This window comes from Epinephelus lanceolatus, chromosome 9, assembly GCF_041903045.1.
Source record: "Epinephelus lanceolatus isolate andai-2023 chromosome 9, ASM4190304v1, whole genome shotgun sequence".
NCBI lineage: Eukaryota > Metazoa > Chordata > Actinopteri > Perciformes > Serranidae > Epinephelus > Epinephelus lanceolatus.
The window spans coordinates 39087657-39114529 of record NC_135742.1 but is presented as its reverse complement, the minus strand read 5'-3'; the positions used below and the strand labels follow the sequence as shown (position 1 = coordinate 39114529).

Here is a 26873-nt window from a genome sequence, read left to right as displayed (position 1 = left end):
GGTCTCACTCCAAAGCTGTCAAAATCCGGCGCTTGGGCAGTGACTTCCGGCATCAGAGAATGACAAAAAAGCTGTCCTTTCAGGTCAACATGATACACAGCCAGTCACCATGATACTGTAGTTTAGAGGTGCCTGGCGGCGCAAAACTTGCAATGTTACACCAACATGCGTGCATTTATTTTGACTGTATGCAAACTGTACATTTCTTGTGAAAGCAGAAGTGTATTTTGTAAAGACAATGCATGTAAGAGAATTAACTTGACATCATGTCCCAGACCATCAACAACCAATGCACCCAGGGTACCTTGTATGTTGTGTCTGGATATGAAGAGTCTATGATCAAACTTCGATATGTGAAGAGGTCAGAGTGAGAATGTGTTGCGGGGACAAAAAGTCTTGTCTCCGCTTTCCCAGTGCCAGTGACTCCACTATAGACTCTGAATGGCAGTAAAAAAGCAAGCATAAAGAAAGGGGGTAAATGTAGGCTTTCATTTTGTGAGTGGCTTTAATGACATTAAACAGGTATTTAAATGAAACATCACCTTTAAAATGAGGGCAGGGCCTTTCAAGTGAGGGTGAGAGAGTCCAATCCTGAGCTCCCACATTCCCTCTGCTTCAGAGCCAATGGAGCAGTATTTTGGGTTTGCCAGTACATTGGGCAGATATTGCCATTTTCTAAAAGTGTAATATTGATCTATGGGACTGCCCCGCATTCCCATTTTACCTTTATTGGATGGTTAACAGAAGAGAACCAGATGAAATATGTCGAGAGTGAAGGATGACATGGGACAAAAGTTTCTTCTTTGCTCAAATACATGAAGCTGAAACTTTTTAAGCAGAGATGATCCTATTGCAACATTTTAATGTAGTTCTTGTCATCCACATCCGAGTTAATAAGCTAGACTATGGCACTCTCCTCTTCACTGGAATCAGAGCAGCCAAGACTTAGTTCTTATTTCAGCCATCTTTGCCAGTCTTTCTCTGAGTGATTCAGCCGTTTTGGATGGATTTATCAAATGACTCAGGAAACTGCGAAGAGCAAGGAGGGGATTGGGGAGGAGAACAGATCAAGTGGTTTACTCTAATGAGCCCTGTCAACAGTATTCTGCCTATAAACAAATAGGGCTGACAGATGACACAGTGGCAGCACTCGTCTCCGTCTCGCCGGCAAACCACCTGTCGACGCCGGTTTGGACTCCAGGAAATGTGTCGCTCTGTCGAGAAAGCTTACCGCCAGCTTTTCGCTCTCTCTCTCTCTCCATCAGTCTGTCTTCTTTCTCCTCTTCTTCCCCTTAAACACAGGCTCACACTTTTTAGGGCATCATGGAAAGTCATTAGTCATTATTTTCTCCGCTGTCTCTCCTCCCACACATACACTGTCACTTGCCAGCTCTCTGCCGCTGCTTGAGAAAATTATGAATTATGCTTGTGTCTCACTCTCTACAGGGGCTGGGACTAGGAAGCACCAACCATAGAGCTGCTGCTTTGTTCAGTCCTTGCCTTAAACCTGGCCTTTTTTTCTCTTTTCTCCAGGCCTGTCAATCACGATTTAAACTACCCCGGTCACCAAACACACCGCGGTGCACCATATTGAGACGAACCGCCTAATTTGTATCAGCTTTTCACAACATGTCAACCGTGTTTGGTGTGACAAGAAAAGAAGAAGCCCATTTTTCTCTTGTTGTCATTTATACTCAACACAGTGGAGACCGCCCGCCATGAAATGCTCTCCATTTCTTAATTTTACCACGAACACCAGCATGGATCCGCTGCCGCAGCCCCGCTGCCATTCACGCGGGTTTAATTGGTATTCATTCGGAAGTCTGCTCAGCGCTTCGCAAGCTGTGCAGTCGCAGTATGAGGCTGTTTGACTTTAGTAAGAGCATGTCAGATTAAAGTGTTATTTATCAGAGAGAGTGGATGCACAAGAGTCAGGGGTGGAGGAGTTTGGGTATTGGTCTTTTGCAGTCCCCAGCACATCCCTCGCCTTTAATCCAGCTGTGGGTATGAGGCTTGCAGGCTGCAAAAGGCTCTGAGGAGCGGTGAGAAAACATATGTGACAGGCCCTAAGCCGATGACTCAGATTAAAAATGGTTGCTGTATACCCATCTAAAGCTATGTGACAGGGTAACGAACATTTCCAACTGAGGGCAGCGTGTTGCCTAAGAGGATTTTCAAATAGAGTGTTTTTTTTCTTCTTCTTCCTTAATGCATTCAATAGAATACGAGCATTGCACAAAGTGCTGTGTTTGCATGCCTTTTGTGTTACATAACATGGTATATTGTCCTCGTGTCGCTTGCACAGTAAGCCTACATATGCTGTTTGAAGTGGTTAAGTGTAGTTCAAATTATTAATGCTAATTCTGCTAGAGCTGATTTAGCTCTCTTCATGTTGAGCACTCAACATACAGTAGAGGCCCCTCAGGGACTGTGTTTCTGCCAATTTCCTTAGTGATGCTGTCAGAGCGCAGCAGTGAGAGGGAGAATGCACTGATTTAGGAAGTGTGTCAGTCTTTTCTGAGAATTTATGCAGAACTAATCCTGTAATAGCCATTGATCACTGACGTAAGCTTGGAGACTTATCGAGGGATTGGTGTTCTGTAAGGATCATTATTTACAATGCAAGGGTTCTAGTTTTCTCCATTAACTGTAGTATCGCATGTGCCTAAAGGAAAGGCCTGGACCCAGCTTGAAAATGCATCTTTAAGACCTGAGGGAACTGATTCTGACTGGTACAACCAAATTTGAAACCCCATCCTAACCCAAGGCCCTAAGCCATATTTTTGCCATGCTAGTGGCATTGCTCTAGGGATGGTAACTACTGGGCTGATTCAGATTAACTTCTTGTACAGACATTCATGTCCCATTTGTAATAACTTTGTGTGACTTTTTGTCCGTCATCATCAGGTCAAATTTAAATTTGTCCAGCACTGGTTTATTACCAGATTCCATAGACTGTAGGCTATAAAACAGTCTAATGGATGTAGCCATTGTGACGTCACCCATTGGTTTGTGAACTCATGTTTCAAAGCCTTTGGTCTTTCATTTTGGCTGTCGCCATCTTGGATTTTTGGAGCCAGAAGTGGCTATAAATAACCCTGAAACCTGATTAGCATGCAGCTATGGTTAGCTATGATAATGCTAATGCTCATCTTTTATGAATGATTATGTTGTCTGTTTTTTACTTGATTATTGTAATGACTAGTTCGCACCTGATCAGATGTATCACTCCTAATCTTGTTGTATATTATTTGTTCAGTGACAATAAAGGCTTTCTCTAATATTGTATTGTATTCCATTCTAATGCAAATGCTAATCTTGGTGAGCCAAAAACAGGCTTAAAACCATTAAAATGAAATGTAATTACTGAAAAAATTAATCATCCAGCTCCTTAGAGGATCGTTTAGTTCAGCCAAATGCTGACAGATTTTTTTAGATGACCAAAATGAAAGTTAAATTTCACAAACTGCAAACACACTAAAATAGCAACACCTATACATACACATATATTCTGTAAATCTGGGGTTAAGCCACGGTTACATTACCTAACCAGCGTTGTCGCCCTGATCGCAACTTGTCAACAGACAACACCCACCTTTCGCTGAAAGTGGCCATGCCCTTAATTTTGCAAATTTTAGGCCTTAATAACATGTAAACATGTGAGGTATGTGTGAATTCACAGCCTGTACAATTTTAATGAAAAGGTAAACTAGCTATACAGGGCAAAATCATTTTTTGTACCAGGCTGTTAACATGTTTATTTCTGTTGTAAGGTTAAGCATTTCAACATGGGGGTCTGTGGTGATTGACTTGCTCCTGGAGCTAGCCTCAAGTGGTCATTATAGGAACTGCAGTTTTTGGCACGTTATATTTTAGCCTCAGAGGCTGCTGCTTGCTGAAAACCTGCACACGTTGGCATGTAAAGGAAACATTTAGCTCAAAGAACTGCTGTGCTCCAGCACAGTCCAGCACTGCTGCCAACTCTTGGTCTTATTTATTATTCCTCCCTCAAGGACAAATGTGCTTGCGTTGGAGAGATTTTCTCACAAATAAAAAATAACATATTTTGTGTACTGGTTTCTAACTGTCTTATCTTCTCTGTTTCCCAGGGCTGAAGGTGCGTGAGGTGATGATCAACGTGTCCCGTCAGCAAGTGGAGGATTTTCATGGCCCGGAAGACTACTGGTGTCTCTGTGTAGCCTGGAGCCACCTGGGCACCTCTAAGAGTCGTAAGGCTACTGTCCGCATTGCCTGTGAGTATGGAAACGCCTCAGTGATCAGTACTGTAGCAGCCAAGTCACAACGCTTCTTGTCCCTGCAAGTGGCAATATGCAGCAACTGAGCAAGAAAACTGAGTAAAAAACTGAGCAAGTGACACGTGAGCAGTCTGATAAGATGGAGGATTTATTGTCTACATCATAATCTGTAGCTTTCAAAGACTAAATTTAGTTGACCTAATCAAAGTATTCATTTTAAAAGGCTAAACAGTTCTACCTATGTTAATGTAGTTGGAATTAGTACCTGAGCCATGTGTATATGTATCTAAAATGGTTAAGCAACAGCAATATTTGACACAAATACATAAAAGAATTTCCACAATAACTGCTTGTATTCAGCTGTTTCTTGGAACCAGTCAAATCCAATATAAATAAAAAATTCAGCCTCAAACAGTGATTCTGGGCTTCATGTCAGCATGGATGTTAAAAGTTGAAAGCTGCAAAAGATCAAGACAGTTTCTGACACTGACACACTTAAAAATAACTAATAGGTTTCATGATGATAAGACAGACACTCATTCATTTACGGCCAAATCTGTGCCGGGCCACACCCCTCTACAACATTGCTGTAACCCCCCCACTGGTCAGTTGTGAAAACATTTTGGTTTCAACAGCTTGAGTAAATACATCCACTGAGTTTGGTGATTGTGGACAAACTGTCATTGATTCATGGCCACATTTTGCATCAGGCTAATGCACTTGGTATGAACCAGTGGTGCCCCCTATTGAGTGACTTCAAAATAATTTTACATGTGGGTGTCAACATTGTAATGACAAATATCTTGTGAGTTTTATAATGATTGGACAAACAATTACTGATTTATAACTGATTTGTGTTATCTCATGACAATTTTTGTCATGTGTAGCGCCCCCTGGTGGTCAATTTGAATGAATCTCTTTAGTGTCATGACCCGGCTCATAAGCCATGACAAAAAGGGGAGACACACACTGTATCAACTGAAAGCTGGCTAAGCTGTCATTGGGAGACTGGCCACGTGCTCCCAGTTGCCACTCACTTAGCTCTGTCCACCAGGACCTGCAAGACATAGCAGACGAGCAGACAGACAGGGGAAAACATACAAAGCAGGCCCTGCTGAGGCAGGAGGCCGGCACATTAGGACATGTTTCAGATTCACACACACATTCATACACTGGTGACTATGGCTACCATACAGGGTGCCACCTGCTACTCAGTTTAAACGATCACATGTGCTGAGTGTAGGAGCCATCAAGACAGAATAGCCATAGGGACCATTTTGAGGTCCAGTATATTGCCCAAGGATACTGTGACATGTTGACTGGAGGAGCCAGTGATCGACCTTCCAATTGGTGAATGACGTGCTCTACCTGCTCGGCCTAAGCTGCCCGTATCTTCAAAACGAAACTTTGATAACTTTTGATAAGCATGGTCCAATAATGATCTGCAGAAAATTTGGTACAAATGAGATACAGTTTAGGAGAAGATGTCAAAAATGTGTTTTAACAAAATTGCAGACAATCCAGTCAGGCAGACTTAAATGGTCTTTCAGGCTTTTTTATAGTCCATATTGAGCTGGACATGTGTCCGATTTCTAGTCAGTCCAATTTATGATATAACGGGTGTGGCCAAAAATTGGATTTTTAATTAGAGTGCCATTGTCTGGCCGATTGGCATCTTTTTGCACAAAACTTCCAATTATTGGTGAAAATTTCAAATTTCAAAATGTTTCTGAATTACCACCACAGGAATTTTGTGAAGAACTTTTCTGAAGAAAGTTAAAATTGATCATAAACTCAAACAATAACAATAGGGTTTTGGCCCTTTGGGCTTGAACCCCTAAAAATAAATGAAAGATAGAACAGAGTGAAGTTTGGCAGGACGGACTGTCACTCCCTAGGGGGAAAAAACTTTTTATTTTACCCTGGAGGTCCCAATAGTGTCATTATGATTTATAATGTCTGTCCGTGTGTCCTCTTTACCCCTAACACACTGGAGCTGAAAGACAATGTGACCATTTTTTAATTTCTCTTTTGGTTTGGACCAATGTGTGTGAACACAGCAAGCTGACATTATCTTAACAGAAAATGAATTCGATTTATCCGAGGGGAAATAATCTATTCCCAGAAACAAATGCTGTCTAATCAAATTTAAACACAATCAGCTATTCACAGCCAGTGTTGTTCAAATCCAATAGTGCTGGCAGATGGTGTTATAGGTTATCTAAAAGCCCTCTTTTGTGTTGAATTTAGTGTTTGTACATGGCCCTGAAGAGAAAGCTGAGAGAAATCACACATACTTAAACATCAAGAAAGCAAAGAAGTCTTTTCTTGTCTTTTGAAGAAAGTAAGAATTTGAGTTCACAGATGATGATGTGATGTGAAGATCTGTATCTGCAAGGATTTGCATATCATTGTGTAAGCACTTACTATGCATTTACCTACCTGCAAGTTGCACTGAGGCACTATTATAGAGTTTTCTTCCTGTATTTAGATCCTTGGGAATCTCTTATGATTCTAGGGTACATGAAACCCATACAAAACCCATGCTGAAATAACCTATCAAAGGCAGTTTTGAAAATGTTAGAATAGGATCTGTCACTATTGTATGCACATGAATGCCCAGGATGATCACAGCAATCCTCCTGCACCTCTTCCACCCAGTGTATCCTCCAAACCACCTTGTCAACAGATTACGTAGCACAGGGCCATGAGATCCGCTCTATCCTATATCGGCCAGAGGGTTTTGAAGGTCGTGGCGTGCAGAGCCAGGGGCGGACTGGTGCGTTAGCTGCTGAATAGGATTGAGGCCAGACTGACCATAACACTTGACACCTGACAGCTGCCTCTTATCTCCCCACACAGACCTGAGGAAAAACTTTGAGCAGGACCCCCAGGGGAAGGAGGTGCCAATCAACGGGATGATCGTTCTGCACTGTCGCCCTCCAGAGGGAGTGCCTGTAGCAGAGGTAAGGCTGCCGTTACTCGCTCCTCCTTCCCTGAAAGAAGAGAAGCTTATACTCCCACTGAGCAGAGATCTGCATCACAGTGGCTATCCTTACTCTGGGAGAGTAATTCTCTGCCAATTCTACCTTCAGCTCTGCTTCTTCTGACCTTTAAAGATTGATATAGTGTTTGTTAGATACCAGCGATAAGTGCACATAAACATTTAAAAGTAAAGGTGTTGGTTCCAAAGTGAGATGAAGAGGATTCACAGCATGCATTTTAATCAAATCTTCTGTAAACTGTGAAGTCTATCAATAAAATACAGACTTCAGATGCTTAGAGATTCTCTTCTGAAATTCACTTTGTAGCACTATTAACCTCACGAGTGTTGTGAGTTCACAGGCTCAAAGTGGGTCAGGCCACAAAGTGAATGGTCCAATTACAGTTTTGGAGAATGATTTAAGGGAGTGGGTGTAGGGGGGATGTTACCCTTTCTCCTCCTGGATTCTGTGGTTTGATCCACCAGCAGCTCCTACTGAGTTGGTGAAGACATAAAAGTCATGAAAGGGAATCTCATCACTCTGTTGGGTGGTTGCAACATGGACATACAGATCTGTGAGTGTGCATTGCATCATTGCACCAAAGATATGGTCAAAACCTTGTATGTCCAAAACCACTTTTCTGGTTTAGAGCGTCTCTGCTGGATCACAAGGCAAACTACTTCCAACTGCCTGCTGTGCTTATAGCCTGTGAGCAAGTAATTACTGTTAAAAACGTAATTACATTTGAACAAACGTTCAAATTTTGAAACAAAAGTGACAACCTAGTATATTGTAGCAAAGTGTGTCTTCAGTTTTTCTTGTCTTTGAATACATTTGGCCAAAATCTCACTCTCGTTCTGTTTGTCAGACCACAAATGAGACAAGAATGAGCCAGCTACCTATAGCACAACCCACGATCCCTCCGCTTTTGTCCCCACCAGCTGCTAGGACTCTATTCCCCAACAGGAGACCAGACGTAAGCTTCGGTGCCAGACCATTAGTCCAGGGTGTAGCAACTCAGATTCAGCCAGTGCAAACCCTAGGGCTGGGGGTCACAGCGGGCTTGTGGCAATTTGCAATATAAGCCTTCATAGAGTGTTTCTTGAGTTAAGAAAATGCTGTAGTTATTCAAATAAGCAGTTCGTTTATTTAGAAGTCAGACAAAATCCTCATACTGACTTAAAGGGTGACCAATAGCAATGATCTTTTGAGGGAAAAAAAAAGAAATGATGAAAATGAAGGACTTGAGGTTTCTGCCTGACAGCGAAAATATCATCCTTGAAAGACACGAGATGTTTTTTGCTAGTCTGGAACCCTGGAGTGAATCACATATGGAATGATGTTTACATGGAACATTAGATACCTGAATATTCATCTGCATCAGTGCTGGTTTGTCCTTGATGCTTCCTCATTGAGCAAAGCTGTAACTTGGGTAGTAGGTAGTGGTAGTAGTGGAGGAAGTACTCAGTTCCTTTACAGAAGTAAAGCACTAATACCATTCTGTAAAAATACTCCATTACAAGTAAAAGCATTGAATTGAAAATGTTACTTAAGTTTAAGCATGTAAGTGCAGAAAAATAGCCCCTTTGACTGAGCTATTATTAGAAATTTAGATTATTATTGGATTTGTATGACCCGTGCATTCATGTAAAAGCAGCATTCTGTTCTACTGCTGCTGAAGCGTGCATCTACTGCTAGCTCACATAGCAACACTGAGCTAGTTCCTACATAAATTGGTCTTTTGTTTTTTTTGGCACTTTGGGCGCCACAAGCTGAGTGCCATCTAGTTCCATTATATTGGACAGAAGGCAGACATCTCTACAGCCGATATCTGTAACACTCACCAACTCACACCAAAACAATCTGGATTGATAAATGGCACTACTGGTAAGAGGGGAAATATGCAAAACTGATCCACTGACCACGTAGCACAGAATATGTTCATATCCAGTTGTTTAGACCTAATTCTTATTGAAGAATAGCACTGCTAATGAAGCTCTGCTAACTTGTTCGTCAGTGCAGAGCTTTTGATGTGAACAGCAACATCAGGAAAGGTTCTTATGTATGAGCAGTAACTAAACAGAGCTTTAGTGTGGCTGAAACTGATCAGTTAATAGTATAATAAGGCTGATATCAGACAGTACAAACACGAACCCAGTGATGAAACTAAAGCAGGATTTATACGTCTGTGTTGAATCAGTGCCTTATGTTGTGTTCACCACTGGACATGAATAAAACAATTCCCGTGAGTTAATTACATGTACAATTACATGTAAAGTCAGTGAAAAGACGTGATTAGATGCAAATTCCCCCTGGGTGGCGCAATGGATGCGATGCGAAAGTCTAGAAGTATATGAATTAAGCGGCGTGAATTAAATGAGTAGTCAAATGCCTTTTTGCGAGAGTTGAAAGTCTGAACTTCGGCGACCAATTCGTGCTGCAAAAACTTGTCTTGCGCGTGCCACGGTTAGGGTTGGGGTGTGAGTGTTTTGCCCGTGAACCGTTTGAGTTATAATGAAGCCAAATTTTGCACTTGTGTCTAATATAACTTTTGTTTTATGTGTGTTTTGAATTCAAGGACACTCAACACCGTGGCATTAAAACCCCCACCTAATGACATTTTGAGGTGTGATAGCAGAGCGTCACAGACACACCAACCAAGTATAAATGCTCACACAACCTGGTTTCACTCCGAAGTTATCAAAATCTGGTGACTTCCAGCATCAGACACTGCCAAAAAAAGCAGCATGATGCGCGGCTGGTCGCTGTTATTGTTTAACAGCACCCAGTAGTGTCGGAGGAAACATGACCAGTCAACAACAAAAGTTAAGGCAGTGGAAATCCGAGTAGGTCGGATGGGAAGGGTAATGGATGGGTCCAACAACCACTGACTTTCAACCAGGAGGCCAGTGTTCACTTCCCATAAGATCACAAAGCCAAACCCTTTTCTTTTTTCCTAAACCCAACCACATGTTTTTTTTTTGCCTACAGCCAACCACATGCAGTGTAGGCCAAATGCAACCACGTGTGTTTGTTGTTGGAGGGAAAAAACCTGTCAATTTGCGGTGCTGTACAAACAGTGCGTTTATGTTGAAAGAGACTGTGTGCAAACTGTGCATTTCCTGTGAAAACAGAAGTGTATTTTTAAAATAGACAATGCATCGAACAGGCTGAAGTTGACATGATGTCCCAGCGCGTCAACAACCAATGCACCCAGGGTACCTTGCACGATGTATCTTGACGTGGAAAGTCCATGACCAAACGTCCATATGTGATGAGGTCTGAGTGAGAATGAATTGGCTCCCAACAGCGAAGGCCACTTGTATAGACTATGTGCACAACTATAAATCAGCCCTAACAGGGCAGCTATCCCCTGCTGTAAGGCTGTAATGGAAAAATGTCATCACGCCTTGGCATGACACAGCTGAAGTGTGCTGACCTGGGTCCATGGGAAAACCCTTTAAGATACAGTATTTTTTTAGCAGCATCAACAAGTGTTATGACTTTTTTAGCAGTTTAATGCATGATGGCAAGTTAAATAGCAGCTTCCAGTGAGATGGCGAACAGATGTTTCTCACAATGAGATGGAGAGCGAGAACCTGGAAGACTGACTTGTGGGGCAAATATAGCGTTTAAATGTCTCAGTGCAAAATGTCACCAAGAGCACATTCCTCTCCAAATGCAGAATATCTCACTCTATATTTGGTCCAGTGATAATCAGCATGAACAATGGATGTGTAATTGATGTGTGCAGAGAACAGATTTAAGTGGAGGTCAACCTCTGGCCCTGTGCTGTATAAATGATTCAGCATGGAAATGGAGGAGTGATGTCATTTCAGCACCGCAGAATGCACAGTGGGGATAAAAATAGTTGAATCTGAGCGGTACAGACCAAATCGCAACCTCCCATCTAGTCCTTTGTCAACACAAATGAGCCCAGCCACAAAAGATGGGAGTGAATAATGTAGAGAGCACAGGGCAGATATCCTCAGCCCAGTCGATATCAGCGCACCTCGTCCATGAAATATTGAGATGGCATCCGTGAGTGTAGTGTGAGGTTTCAGAGTGCAGCTTTAGGATGGATGCTGCTGTAGCAAACACGAAGCAGGCCTGACAGAATGTGAGCTTGCGGTTGGCAGCGTAGCGTAAACACTGTGCTTCGGAACGTGTGTTTGGAAATCACCCTCGTCAGCAAGGATGTCAGGGTGAGCTAATGAGTCTCCAGTCACTCACAGTGGAATCATTTTGTATCATGAGGTTACAACAGTTTATTTAAGCAAGAGTCTGACACTTAGCAGGAATGCCTCCTTGACTCTGCGGGTCTTATTTCCACAAGAGAAGTGCCACAGTAGATATATTTGTGACAATGCTGTAATTCACTGCCATTCTTTCCATCCAATTACTTGTCCCAATATACTGTAAGTTTTCAAAGACGCATTTGACATGTTTTTCGAGTGCTTATTTCATTTTTAGTTCAGTTTTGTCAGCGTCAGAATTGAAATTAACTGGATATGAGATTACCAGCACTTGCATTTTCTCAGCAGACACTGGGGTTGGACGGAGACTTTTCTATGACTCCTTGGATGTAACATTTAGGGCTCTCACCAATCATCCTTTTTTTCCTTTTTTTTCTCAATTTCTCATTATGTGATTTTATTTATACAACATAAGAAAGTTATGGTTTTCCATTGCCCAAGGTGATGCAATTTTTTTTGTCCCACCAACAGTCCCAAAACCCAAAGATATTCAGTTTACTGGCAGCATATCCCAACTCAGTCGCTAGTGCTGGCATTGTACTTTTCTGCAAACCACAGATACAGTACATTTATACGTTGTAGGGGTTATATATTATATATTATGTTGAAACTTTACTTTTAAACTTTGTCCAGGTAAAAACGAACCGTTTTTTGTGGCACCATCCCAACTGGAAAGGCAGCAATGTCTCTGTGAAATCAACCACTCTTTGTGGCACTATCCCAGCTGGAAACGCAGCAATATCCAGGTACAACCGTTGTTTGTGGCACTATCCGGGCTGAAAATGTAGCGACGTCTCAGTAAAAAGCAAATGCTTTTTGTGGCACTATCCTGGTTGGAAAGTCAGTGATAGCTCATAAAAAAACAACAGCTTTTCTTGGCCCTATTCCTGTTGGAAATACAGTGATGTATTAGTATAAAACAACTGCTCTTTGCTGCCCTATCCCAGCTGGAAATGCAGCTGTATCCAGGTACATAACAACCATCTTATGTGGCACTAACCTGGCTGGAAATGCTGCAATGTCTCATTAAAAAAACAACCACTTATCGTGGCATTATCCAAGTTGGAAACATAGGGATGCCTTGGTAATTACCACAGCTTTCGTGGTGCTATCCCTGCTGGAAACTCAGCAATTTCCAGATAAAAAAAAGAACTGCTTTTCATGTCACTATCTCTAGCAGAAACACAGCAAAAGGTTGCTAAAAAAAAGAGAGAGAGAAAAAAACGTTCGGTGGATAAAAAGTCACTGAAAGGTGCAGCGATGACCCATTTAAACAACTGGTTTTGTTGTTTGTTGGTCTGTAACAGTTGTCTGCAGCTTGGCAGCCATCTCGCAGAGGTACCACGCCATTCACCATCCCCTCCACCTGCCAATGACAAAGTCAGCTCACACACTACTTCACTTGAGGAATGTTGATATGTTACATATCAAACGTCCATGGTTTGCAGAAATGTAGAATGCCAACATTTATTCTGGCGACTGGGCTGGCAAATCCTTACATTTAAGAAGGTAGAACCAGTAAATGATGAGCATTTTTTTGCTTCAAGATCCCCCGCAGATATGTTTTAAGACACAAAGAAATAGTCTGCTTTGAAAAGTAATTTATGTCTGACATGGTTTTTACACAAAAAATAAAATACTAAAGATTCTCAAACCTACATGCACCCCCCTCACTTTCCACAATCCTATTTTCGTTCCCCTCTAGTCTCACAGTTTTAGTTTAGTTTACTCTCTGAATTGTTTCCGCTTACTGTTCAGCTGCCAAATTCCGCATGAGAGAAGATCTTAGTTGATAAAAATGTATTCATCTAGGTTAGCTTCCATTATAACTGTGTGCTCACAGCAATGTTTAGTTTTGTGAGTAGCACAAAGCTATTTTGGTCTGGGTTTTGCCTCCAAGCCTACATAGAGGCTGTTATGATTCTGATAAATCATATTTATATTTTGATTCTTAGGTGATTAATGGACGCCTGCATTTCAAATTATTTTCCATAGACTTATTGAAGGCACAAGACCAATGTCCGGTTTGTACGTTAGAAAGATTTTAGACTTCATTGTGTTCTGCCCATTTCTAAAACAAAACCTACGCCCTTGTGGGACTTGGCGATTTAACCTCTTGCTATTCTTGCCATTAGACTGTAACATCAACAACCTGGAAAGTAGTCGCTAGAACCGAGCTTTGAGAATCAAGGAAACAGAGCAAAGCGATAATCAGACATTTTTAGGCAGTGTTATGTTATGGAAAATGTTGCACTGAAAGGCAAAATGGGGCATTGTGTTTGTGCAACTTTTTTTTTTTTTTTTTAAAGTTAAATTTATCTACCTTAACATTTCTGTTGATTTTTCTGCCTTTAATGTAAGCTGTGTAGGCCATAGTAAATCAGAGTGCTGTATGCATTACAGCACAACAATTAAATTAGAAACCGGCCCAGTCACCAGGAGAAAATTGTATGTTTCTGCCAACCTCTAACCTTATCCCTGCCAAGTTGCAGACCACTGCAGCCAGTGTTAAAGACCAACAAACACCGACACCATATGTGTTTTATCGTCTCGTTGCTGTTTCTCCAGTGGTTTACTGTTTCACAGCGTGTCATTAAAGGGCTCCTCCAGTCAGTTTTCTAATGGTCAATATTCTTTTACAAACAGACAATGGGGGTGTGATTAATACTCATACATATTTATTAGGCTACCATATCAACCAGACTGTCATTATGGCAAGATGAACATCTCCATAGCATGGAGCAATAGCATGAACATTAGCAGGGATAGTGAAAGCTGTCAAACAAAAGTCCTTCTTGGGTGTTGAAGACAAATTCACTTCTTAACGTATCTGCCCTGTATCACTAAAAACTCCAGACTGCTCTGAGCTCATCAGCGCTGTCAGGAAAGAACACAGAACAATATTAAATATTATATTTAAAAAAACACAGTGGAGGAGCCCTTTAATGAGCAAATCTGAGGCCTGTTGTAAAAAGATGGGTGTGTATTAGTGAGACTGGTTACATTTATTAATATTTTTCTCTTTACAAAATAAAAAGTGAGATTTTTGCCTCAAAATGGCCTCAAATTTGTGAGTTAAAACAATGCATTGTTGGGCAGCAATTAAACTTGAACATTTAAGTTAAACCACCTGATTTAGTTTTTATAGTATAGTCATCATAAAAGTACAAGGTGCATTGTTTTACATGAGATTGTACAGGTGTTCCTAATGAAGGGATATGAATGTACTGGATGGTTCATTGAGAAAACAAAAAAGTCTGTTTTTAGATTTCACGTTTTTAAACATGGTTTAAACTTTAAAGACTTACTTTGGCCTTTCCCATCTTAGTTTTGTAACATGTGAATCATAGTTATTGTCTCCCAGCATTTACAAAGCATTTCATTGTCAGGCAAACTGGAGCAGGCTTCAACTTGAATACCATTCAACAGTTAATCAACAGAAAAATACTTGTGGGTGTTTCCTGTTAATTTAAATTTAGGACGCGGGTGTGAGTATTGTCTCTGAGTGTAAATTGCAACATGCAAATTCTCAAGTGTTTTGCTACAAAAATACCTTCATACATTGTATCCAAAAAGAGCAGAGACTGTAATTTGCCCATGGTTAATAGAACGTAGGACCGGCTTATTTGTAATATCGTTTTGGTGCTCCTGGTCCAAAACCAATTCCCCACTTTTACTTCACAGATATCAGGGGGTGTGAATGCAAAGCAGATCTTTTAACTCGGGGAGAAAGGAGTCCATGAGAACCCTGTATAATGAGTTTCTTTAGAGAGGTTACTCTGAGAGAAAGTGTGAAATGAACAGCCAAACTGGAAGCCAATTTCAACTTCCCTGAATGAAAGCCTTTAATCCAAGATGAATCCCCTTGATCTACAGTAGCTCAGGTAGACAGCCTGGGCTATGGCACAAAGGGGAATCAACTAAATGCCTCTGCACTGTGATACAGGGCTGTTCTCTGTTGAGCTTCACAAAGACATTGCAATGCTACTCCAAAACAAGTTAGCATTTAACTCCGTCCCACCTCCCGCCTCCTCATGCACTTGTTTCTACTTTCTGATCCAACTGCCGAGCGCCTCTGTTACTTTTCCATAGGTCAGAGAAAGTCTCCTAGAGAGCAGATGATGAGCTTCATTATTAAGCCAAGCAATTACATCCCCCCCAGCCCAGGCCCAAGCCGGGAGCTCCCTCTATTTATTTCGTTAAGATAAGACAGATCGGGGTGGAATAGTAATGCAGTGCCACATTGCTCGGAGGGGAGGAGAGGTGGCATTTGGGAAGCAACGGGGGAGGCGGATGGGCGACGCAGGCCCACTTTGTGTTCTCCCTGTATCTTTTCTGATTAACCTCCGGAGCGGGAGAGCACAGCTGAGCCGCAGATAGCTCCCTGTGACTCTACCTGCTGCTGTCAGGCTTGCTGTTCGTATGAACACACTGAGCCATGCTGAGTTCAAAGTGTCTGTGGCTATCTGTGTGTGTGTGTGTGTGTGTGTGTGTGTGTGTGTTGATTGGTTGGGGGGGTGGGGTGGAACATCGGGTGGATTAGCTCCGTGCTCGGCAGTATCTGCTTCTGTTATGCTGCTTAGCAAGCCCCGCCGGCGTCCCCTGGTCCCCCGGGGGCGCGCCTGACGGAGACGTTTAATCCATGTAATTGCGTTGATGAGATACTCAGCAATTAAAAAGTTCCGCCGCCCACACCGGCAATTCGCCACAGCTGAGAGTTGCCCAAAGGGGAGGAGATCATGTTAAATTGTGACACCTAAGCATGACTCAGCAGACAGATTTTTCATCTTACAGCACTGTAGAAAGCCGTTTGTAGGCTACACTGCATCACCTCGACATCAAATGACCATTAGACCTAGGAGTGGAGCGACGAGGCTCACAAGCACATGGAAAAAAAGCATCAGCTGGCAAGGTCTTGATCAGCGCTGTCCTCATAAGTCTTGATGATGGCTCTGGTGTCACCCGTTACATTGCTCTTCTGTCCTCTAATTGCCCCTCAGCCGCAACATTTCTCAGCATCTAATCATCAGCAAATGTCATCTGAATGAGATGTGTGAGTGTGTGTGTTTTTAAGTAGAGGAGAGGACCTGGCCGCTATGCAGGGCTAGAGGAGGTGACCTTCAGGGGCGGTCCAGAGTAATGAAATCACAGGGAGGAAACCCTGATGTGGGGCCCCGCCTGGAAACCCTTCCGTCAAGGCCGACACTGATGACCACATCCTAATTGAAACAAATGTGCCAATTAGGCAATTCATTTCTCACATCCTCTGCCACACACTTGCCAGGCTAATTTGTATTTGTCCCTTCATTTCTTTTTCTCCCACCACCTCCCCCTGTCCCTTCTCTCACTCTTTCTCTTTGTATATCTCTCTCACTCCTTTCCTTCTGCTTGATGTATCTTTTCATCATTACCTAAGGGCTGTTAGCGGCAGACAGACAATGTGCAGCGTGGCCCCCAAACACTGCGAGGGCTGGCTCATGCCACATGTTAATTGCCTCTTTCAAGTCACAGATTTTCCAGGCAGAAATTTAAATAAATACATAAAGAGTTGGAGGGGTGGGGGTGCCACCACTTGTGTCATCCATTCAGTGACAGATGACTTTAATCATGAGAAATTAGACCCTGTCCCGCAGTCTGCTGTCTCTCTATTTCCTTATCTATCAACGATGCTAAGCGCTTTACCTCCAATGAAACCTGCGCCAAAGGCTGTCATTTGATTGTTGAGAAGAATCTGGCAGCCTTTGAAGATGGGCTTCCAAGTTTTCTTTAGGGCAAATGATGGAAAGTAGAGGCCTTGTCGCTGTAATTGTACTGTACTCCTCTCTGTCCAAAAAGAAAAATCCCCACTCCTGCTCACAGTGGTACAGTTGACTCCAATAGGTGTGGGAAAAAATACAGACTGTGAGAAATGATTACTGTGTTATGATGTTCATTATCATTTTTATTCGTGTCAATATATACCTGCAATCCATCATCCCTCGGGTCCGTGTGTCATTTCTATTTACGCAGTGTTTGCATGCCCACAGGCACTCCTTATTTGCATCTGGTCTGATTGTTGTTTATTATAAAGGGTGCCTGTGCGCTTCCTATAAATCCATCAGCCCGGCCCATTCTGCCACACTATGAATGTAATTTGCAAACGCAGTGATGCAGCTCTCTTACCAGGGTAGGAGCGCTAAAGCGCCACTAAGTTTGTAATTTATAATTAGTTTTCGTCTCTGTTGCTGGTAATTGGTTATGGTGCTTCTTTTGACTGTCTAATGGCTTTAGTGTTGGTGGTTGTACTGTCTAGCATGTGGTTATACAGCAGGGTGCTGGAGACCAACAGTTTTGTGTGTCACTGTGCAGTTCTTAAGGGGAGTGAATTCAAATATGACATTGGCATCTTCTGAAAATGTAACACTTGAGGGTTCATATGCTTCAACGAAACGTGTCTGAATCATAGACTGTATTAAATGATGGACTTAGCCACTATGATGTCACCTACTGGTTTGTGGACTCCTGTTTTGAAGCCTCAAGTGTTGGCAATTTGGCCGTTGCCATCTTGGATTTTTGGAGCTAGAGGTGACCAGAGGGTGGGGGTAATCCTAACATTAGCTCCTAGCTTGGTTAGCTCAGTGAATATACATCTATGGTTATCTGTGATACTGCTAGTATTTACTGGTGAAAAACAGGCTTAAAACCATTATTACAAAATATACTTACTCCTTAGAGGGTCTTTTAGTACAACCAAATGCTGAACAGGACTTTTTCGGCAACCAAAAGGTCATAATCATTGACCATAAAAATAATGGACGTAGATACCATGACGTCACCCATAGGTTTGTGGACTCCCGTTTTGAATGGTCAAGTTTGGTATTTCAGCCGTCCCCATCTTGGATTTTTGGAGCCAGAAGTAATCATATTTGGGTGAGAAGGTGGGGCTGTGTAGGAGCAAGGGGTGGATCTGCCTGAAAAGCCGAGGTCACTCAAAGCAGCCTGACCTTTAAACTTTTATGCCTTAATAAAATGTAAACGGGTGAGTTACATTAAAATTCAGTCATGAATTGAGAATTAGGTTCAGAAACCAAAACCATTTTCATACCAGGTTGTAAACATGCTTATTTCTACTGTTAAAGCAACACTTACCTTTCTGGAAATTTTACACTTTTCTTTGTTTAGCTTAAAATGCCATTAATAAGCTGATGGCACACTAAAATGTACGTGAATATTCCACCAGATATAAAAACTCATAATTGTACCATTCTCATATGGTTCTAAGAAAATTCCGTCCTGTCTGTCTTCCCCACGTGGGGGCCTCTGACTGACGTAACCGCTCGTGCTGTAATGTTAAGAGGATCTCCCAGTTCTGCTCTCAGGATGTGGAGTTTTTGACTGTGAAATGTCAACCCTTCATCTTACTATTGCACTATATGTTCTTTCTTATATGTTGCACAAATTGTTTTTAAATGTTTTGTTTCTTTATGCTCATTTTGATTTTGTGCTGCACATAAAAATGACAAATAAAGAAGTTCAGTTCAGTTCATAACGTTCTATATGACAACACAGCATCCAGTTGCTAATGGCTAACGTTAGCCTACTGTAGCGTAGCCTCTGAAACATTAACTTTATCTTCCTTGTGCGATTCCACTTACTAGTAACGTTAACGCTACTATCTAACGTTAGCACTGTAACCTCATTCTAAAACTCATCAGTCATCACTGACTCTGGTTGAGTTTTAAAACTCTGGGGTTGCGTTTGACTGTCTTGGTTGGAACATTACACTCGCTCTCCTCTTCCATGTATCTAATGTTACCTTGCCAACACCTACGTCTATCATAGACGTAATGAGGATATAATGGAGGAGGGGGGAGTAGGCCTTTGGAGGGAGGTGGAGTTGCAGGAGGAGGGGGGATCGGACTTTGGAGGGAGGTGGAGTTGCAGGAGGAGGGGGGATCGGACTTTGGAGGGAGGTGGAGTTGCAGGAGGAGGGGGTGGGACTTAGGAGGGAAGCCGGAGTTGTGGATGTTCAAATTTTTTCTAAGTGCTGTGTGAAATGTAAGAGTAGCTTTTGGGCATTTTAACATGGGGGTCTATGGGGATTGACTCACTTTTGGGTTGGCTTCACTTTTCAGCCCCAAATGATATGTTGTCAAACATGTTTAAAGGCAATTGTGTTTAAATCTGTTCTGAGTGGCAGTACTCCAAGGTGAGGCAAAAAGCCTGCCATCATAGCCTCCTCTCAACTTCATTACCTCCTCGATCTCTCTCACCAAGAGCTCTGTGTGTTTTTTGCATATATTTTGAGTCTCCAACAGGGAGCACAGTGCACACCATCCAACAGTCTACACTTAGTCATTTATGGTGTTGTACTCATTCATACACATGAAAAGTGACAGAAGTTGTCTCAAGAATGAAAATTTAACTTGATAGGGAAATTAAAGGTGGGGAACAAAATATTCAAAGTGCTCCTCTGCAATTTAACACAGTAATTTAAATTGTTCCGGGTGGCATTTTAACCATAGGGAAGTTACAGGACATGGTGTGTAATAGATATGGACATTCTGCAGCAGAATGCCAAAAGAGAATACCAGTGCCAACCTGCAGCTGATGTTACAATGGCCCATTTCATAAGCTCTCACTCATCCTCTACTGTATGTTGGTGTTAACATATTATCTTGTTTTTCCTTCTTTAAGATAAGGAGAAATGTTTTTGACTTCCTCCATTTGTCCCACAAAAGTCAAATTACATAGCTTTTCTTTTTTGTTTAATGAAAGGAAAGAAAGGAGGAGAACAAGCGACTTTCCCACTTTAAAATAGAGAGATGTTGCTCTGGACAAGATTTAAATTCCAGGAGTTCACTGAAAAACAGAATGGTAATCGCAGCTATAATTATTTCTGGGGTGGGTTTGAAAAAATACCCCCATCTGGGCAGAATTAAAATCACTGACTGGCACAGCTAATTTAATACTCACCCCAGCTCCCCTAAAGGAATACATCCAGTGTGAATGGTGTGTGGAGTGTTTACATTAGGTATATACAGGTATACAGTTTAATTGCTGAGGATGCACTGCACAGTAGTGTGATTTGACTGCAGTAAATGGTCTCCCCTGTGACCCGCAAACGTGACATCATTCAGAAGTCATTACCTCATTTGCTGTCGGTGATGCATTCCAAAAAAATGATTTGTGAACTGCTGACTCTGATAGTTCCGGTCTGAGTGCACTGGTATCCCAGCAAACTAAATGAGACCAGCTGTCAAATTAGAAGCACTGATACAAACATTGACACTGATAGCTCATGTGTTAAAGCATCCGCCTTTGAAATTGGCAAATTTGAAATGGGTAAATTGATGCAAAATGTGATTTCAAATTTGGAAAACAATGTAGTCAGTAAATTACTTTTCACAAGAACAAGACAAACAACTGACACGCAGTTTTTGTTTGGGTGAACCAAGCAAATATGCAATTTCACTGTTGGCTTAGTGGAATTCTTTAACAGCTTACAAAGTCATGACTAGTTGACTAAGAGACACAGATGTCTCTTAGGCCCAATCCCATTTCTTATTTCTACCCCTGCACATCGTTTTCAAGTGCCCCTTTCCCCCTTGGAACAGAGTTACAAGGGGTAGTAGTGAAATCTTCCCCTATGAAATGAGATAGTCCTTCAAGAGCCTGGCTCGATGTCGATACACCCCTTGCCCCTACCACTTAGCCCTACCCCTCTGTTTTGGGCATTCACATCAAGGGGTCAATTGTCCCAGTTTTGTAAGTGTGAGGGGTAGGGTTAAGTGTTAGGGCTACATCACCCTCCATATGGAGATTTTTCAGCAACCTGGTCTCACTCTGAAGTCATTGAAAAGCAGACCCAGATGAAAAAGCTGTCCTTTTATATCAGCATTATACGTGGCCAATTGCTGTTATTGTTTAACGGCCTGGTAGCATCAAGGGGAAATGCGGCAGGATAATAACAAAAGTTAGGCAGCAGAATTCTGAGTAGTAGGGGTGGTGGACAGCTCCAACAACCACTGACTTTCACCCAGGAGGCTGGTGTTCGCTTCCCATAAGATTGTAAAGCCAAACCCTGTACAGTTTTTATAAACCCAACCATGTACTTTTGTTGCCTAAACCCAACCACGTGTGTGTGTTGGCAAAACATAACCATGTGCATTTGTTGTTGAAGGGGAAAAAAAAACGTCAATTTGCAGTGGTGCACCGATGTAGTGTGTTTATTGAAAGAGACTGTATGCAAACTGTACGTTTCCTGTAAAAATTGAAGTGTATTTTGAAAACAGACAATGCATGTAACAGGCAGAAGTTGACATGGTGTCCCAGAACATCAACAACCAACCCAACCAGGGTACCTTGCACATCATATCTCGAATAGGAAAGTCCACGGCCAAACGTCGATATGTGATGAGGGTGGAGTAAGAATGTGTTGTTTTCAGAGGCGCACTCCAAACCGAATTTTATGAGAAATCATAATGTCATATAATGTGACATTAGCTAGCTAGCTAATGTCACATTATTGTTGCTGATTTTGTATGACAGTCCTACATTTTGACATCTTTGCCCAAAGTTTGACAAAAGTCCAGCAGCAAAGTTTTTGCACTTGTTACCGACAAAAATGCGACGGGCCTTAGTCCCTAGAATGGGTCAAACTTCAAATTTGCATTTCCCATGATGGATCTCAATAGCATCTTTCATTTGACCCTGCCTGCCTGGCAAACTGCCACATATCTCAAAGTCCATGGCCCCAGTTTACACTGCAGGCTTTCTGTTATAAAGCTCCAAGCCAAGCTGAGATAACCCTGGTGAGTGACATCATTCAAGGTATCTCAGGGAGTAGTACTCTCCATAAAACACAGGAGTTGGACAGGTAGCCAAACTTACTTGTAAGAGAAGGCAAAAATGAATGACAAAATAATTACTGACATTATTTATGATTGTTGTCAACATTTGGGGTGTGCTCACATGTTTGAGTTTAACTCCAAAAAATGGTTTAGGTACTCTGGCTATACCATTGGAGTGTCATTCTGTTTCTTGTCCTTTCTTGTAGCAGTGTTGCATTGTTCCCTGATTCCAGTCATTACTAAGAAATGATGACTAAAACTACAAACATAAGGCCCAAGTTGTTATGAACCAAATGATCCTTTTAAAGTAGATTTATGATGTAAAGTGGATTTGTGATCTTATTTCGTAAAGGTACATTATATCTCTGTCCTCTCTTGTACAGGTGGAGTGGCTAAAAAATGAGGAGCTGCTGAGTTCCCTGACTGATGACAACATCGACACCCGTGCAGACCACAACCTCATCATCAACGAGGCACGGCTGTCTGACTCGGGCAACTATACCTGTCTGGCCAGCAACATTGTGGCTAAGAGACGCAGTGCCACAGCCACTGTGATTGTCTTTGGTACGCTGTCCTCCCAGCTGCTGTTATTGCCTGTTACAACCTATCAGTGTACTGATGGACTGTTTACATGGCACTTCAGATCAATTTGTTTGGTTTCCCGCTCCCCTACACAAGTGATTAAGACACCCATCTTTGTGTCTTCACTGAAGAGCGATGTTTCCTCTTTATTTCAATGAATGTATTATTCAAAGACTCAATTTACTGCCTCTCATTTAAAATCAATGTGTACTTTATGAAAGGAAATAAGCCACTGTGTCTTAATCTCATTTAAAAGGAGTGTTGCTTATTAAGTATTTATTCGCCAGAGGCCTTCCAGCAATGCCGGTTCACCAGCTTTGATAGCACTGCTAAACATTTAGCTTCCACACACGTTAGACACAGAGATCATAGAGTAAAGTGCTTCAGTCAGAGCACTAAGTGGTCGACTCCAACCTGTCGACCAGTATGAGTCAGTGTCGCCTTTAGAAATGGCAATTCCATTTAATGGCTGTTTTCTTTGCTTTTGCACAGTTCCACGTCTTTATCTTAATCCAAGAGCAAGGAACACTGAACTGGCAATTAGGAAAGAGAGAGTTGTATATCCAGCACAATGAATGTGCTGTGCTCAATCTGCTCCAGCCGTTATGCATTGTTGCCTTGCAGTGCCTCGGAGACTGCATAATCATTATTAACCCGAGCTCTTGTTAGAGTATTTAACTATGCCAGAGTTCTGGAGAAGTAAAATCTGTTGTTGTGCACTCACTATACCTCCTCTCACTCTCTAACTTTATTGAACTCCCTGCAGTGAATGGCGGCTGGTCCCTGTGGACAGAGTGGTCGCCCTGTAATGTGCCATGTGGGCGGGGTGTCCAGAAGCGATCTCGAACCTGTACTAACCCGGCACCTCTCAACGGCGGGGCTTTCTGCGAGGGCATGTCTGTACAGAAGATCACCTGCAATGCACCGTGTCCAAGTTAGTTTCACTTCAACTTTCAGTTTCTGCATAGAAATATAACAATGAAGTCATACTTTATGGAGGTTTACAGGAACAAATGTTCCTTTTGTCCAGGTGTCAAAACTTAGTAACGCTTAGTTAAGAATGATTAAGCTTACATGTCAAAAAGCATGACAGGCTGACAAACATCTTAATGCAATGTTCATATTTCATCTGCTAATGATATTAGTACATGACAAGCTATTAAGTATTTATACTTCTTTCACAATTTCTTTTTTCTTTTTGTTTCCACGATTTGTTTTGTTAAGGCACTTTGCACCATCACAGTATGTCATCCATTGTTGCTGATATTTACAGCGACATAGACGACTTTAATGAGCTTAATTCCCTGCCTCTTCATAATTACAAACAACCAAGTAGGAGGGCGCTGGGACAGCACAGACCTTCCCTAAGGCTAAATGCCCTGTCTCACAAATTTAACAAAAGTAAAAAACAGTTTGTGTTTACGTCCTGCAACCGGGGTTTCTTCTTTGCTCTCATTGCTGTTATTTAGTAGGCTTTGCTATGTAGTTATGTTGTTGTGGCCTTGTGTAATATTTCAGAATGATAGCAGTAATAGTATTAGTAAAATTAGTAAAAGATAAACATAAACATTAGTTTTTCTTTCTTCTCTCATTTGTTGCGCCTCCCATGGATGACGGCACCCTTAGCATTCACCTGTACTGCCAATACCAAGGGCAGGCACTGCTCAAAAGTAAAGCCAAAACATCTAGATCGCCACTGGTGGTTGGCTGCAGTATGGGTCATAAACTCCGCCCCCTCCATCTTAGCGGGTAGGACATGGGCCACACTCAAATTTAATTTTTCCCAAATATGGATTGTCATTTGAGGTTATTTTGTATGATGTTGCCATGTGTTCAACTATTTGTTTTTCTGATAAGTTTGGTTTTAATTAGTTGTTTAATGCCCCAAAAAATGGGATGTGATGTCATGATGGACAGCTGTGTGCGTCACGGTGTGCTCATGATCAGTGTTGCTGCTCATGATCGGGTCAGAGGTGTATGGGTGGAAACTTGATATCAAAGATTCACTTCTTGATTGCTGCTGTGCAGAGAATTTCATATCTAGGACATTTTGGCTTCATTTTTGTACAGTGGGAGGAAGAGGAGACATGATGCCCATCTTAATATAAAGTCTGTGGTCTCAGCCTGTGCCCTCAGTACACATTCATACTTAACCTGCATGCACTTCTCTAAGAATAAAGAACAAAAATCTGAATTATTCTGGGGTGATGAAAATGTGAAGTTGGACAAAGTTGCAAAGTATGGACTCGTTTTTTAATCTAAAGCTTGGAAAATTAGGAAAACTAGTTTGAATAATACACAAGTGTGAAGGCACACAGAATACAGACCCATGGCCTGAGTAGATTTTGTTTTTAGACATAATTTAGTCCAGCTAAATGTCAGTGTTTTTTAGCTCTGCATTGTTGTACATATTTTTCAGTATAAAAATATAATGGTCGATTTAAGAATCTATCAGCTTCAGTCAGGTCAAAGTGAATTAAATTAGGCAGGGAAGTCTAGTCATGGTTGTGGCTGTGCCAGCAGTACAAGGAGCAAAAATCTAAATGTATCTTCCTAAATCAATGATCACACACACCAAAAAATTCTATCTGTTTGAAGTTGCAGTTAGGCATGGGGTCTGCTGCTGGCGAGAGGAGCCAATGCGAGCTGACAAGACTGCGCATCAGGCATACTACAGCCCCTGTGAAGCAAGACATAAGGCACTGCATCCTAGTGAAATGCTGCGTTTTTAGGGAGCCCCTTTTCATGAAAATCAAGCTAGTAGTTTTTTCCATAATCCTGCTGGCAAGCAAACAAATAAGCAGACCAAACCAAAAAAATAACCTCCTGGCGGACGACAGATCCTTAGTGACCTGAAAACATCCCTGTACCATCATGCCAAAGAGAGATCTGCTGCATGGAAGACAATAAAAAGAACAAGGGATTCATGATGCAAACTGAAGTGACTAGAGGAAGCAGGTGATATGACTCAGTGTGTGCGATTCAGGGGGAAAAGGTGAGCTGAGGCGGTTGTTGAAATGAGTTTTTACCTTTCAGGAGCAAACAGGGAGGGACTTTGCTGTTCTGACTGGAAGGGTTCTCTGGGAGAGTACGGGTTATCTTGTAGTGTGAGTGGCGTATACATTCAGGCCAGCCTGCAGACAACACTGCAGACTAGAGTTGTATATCTACAGCCATTATTTGTTAGAGGCAGGGCTGCTATAGAGTCATAAAGAATCTACCACCATGCTAGCAGCTCAGTGTAGCTGTAATTATGCACAACTAAGCTTTGAGCTTGATGCAAACATGAAACAGGCAATGTTAATCATGGCTAACATTTTACTTTAGCATGTTGGTGTAGCAGTTTTATATTCTCCCTTGCATTTTGTAATAAAGAAAGTAACTCTAGTAACTCATTTTGACACGTAAGGTAGCTTTGGAGGTACAAGTTTCAAGAAAACTAGAACAAAAACAATTTAGCTAACTTGGTTAGCAAGCTAATACTACACCACAAAGATTTCTTATCATGCGGCATGAGCCATGAAAACATTAGAGCTACAGTCACTGATATCGTGTGTGCTTAAATTACTCTTTAACAGATCAGGCCAGGAGTGTTAGTTGGCTCCCTGCTCCTTTAATTTTCTTGTTCTCTCTGTGCCTTTACTTTTCCTTTTGGAGTCCTTGATTTTTGGTGAGGTATTCGTGTATTGCCAGTGATTTAAGACAGTAAGTAAATCATTGCACTTGATCAAATTTATTCCAATGGCCCATAACTCCAACACTCCAATAGTCCCAAAAACATCCCATTGGACTGGAAGGCCGTTTGTCCAACAGGCAGATATCCCAAAAACAAACACACATTGCTCTGAAGGGCCAATTCTCCGAAAATAGGTTACTCTCTTCCAAACAGAAGCACATGGCTGATTAGTCATCAGACCTTTAATACTACGGTAAAGGTGTGACCCGCCCTTCTCTGCCTCTGAT

At 41.9% G+C, this 26873-nt stretch overlaps 1 protein-coding gene across 2 annotated transcripts in view; it reads left to right on the top strand.

Moving 5' to 3' along the window:
- The window catches only part of unc5db (unc-5 netrin receptor Db), a 290100-nt gene that overhangs the window by 168095 nt on the left and 95132 nt on the right, over positions 1 to 26873 (top strand). For both annotated transcript variants that reach the window (XM_033620202.2, XM_033620199.2), the window contains exons 3-6: positions 4110 to 4253; positions 7119 to 7222; positions 22712 to 22892; positions 23677 to 23844. In XM_033620202.2, coding sequence (XP_033476093.1) covers positions 4110 to 4253; positions 7119 to 7222; positions 22712 to 22892; positions 23677 to 23844 — 597 coding nt within the window. The remainder of the gene's footprint in view (positions 1 to 4109; positions 4254 to 7118; positions 7223 to 22711; positions 22893 to 23676; positions 23845 to 26873) is intronic.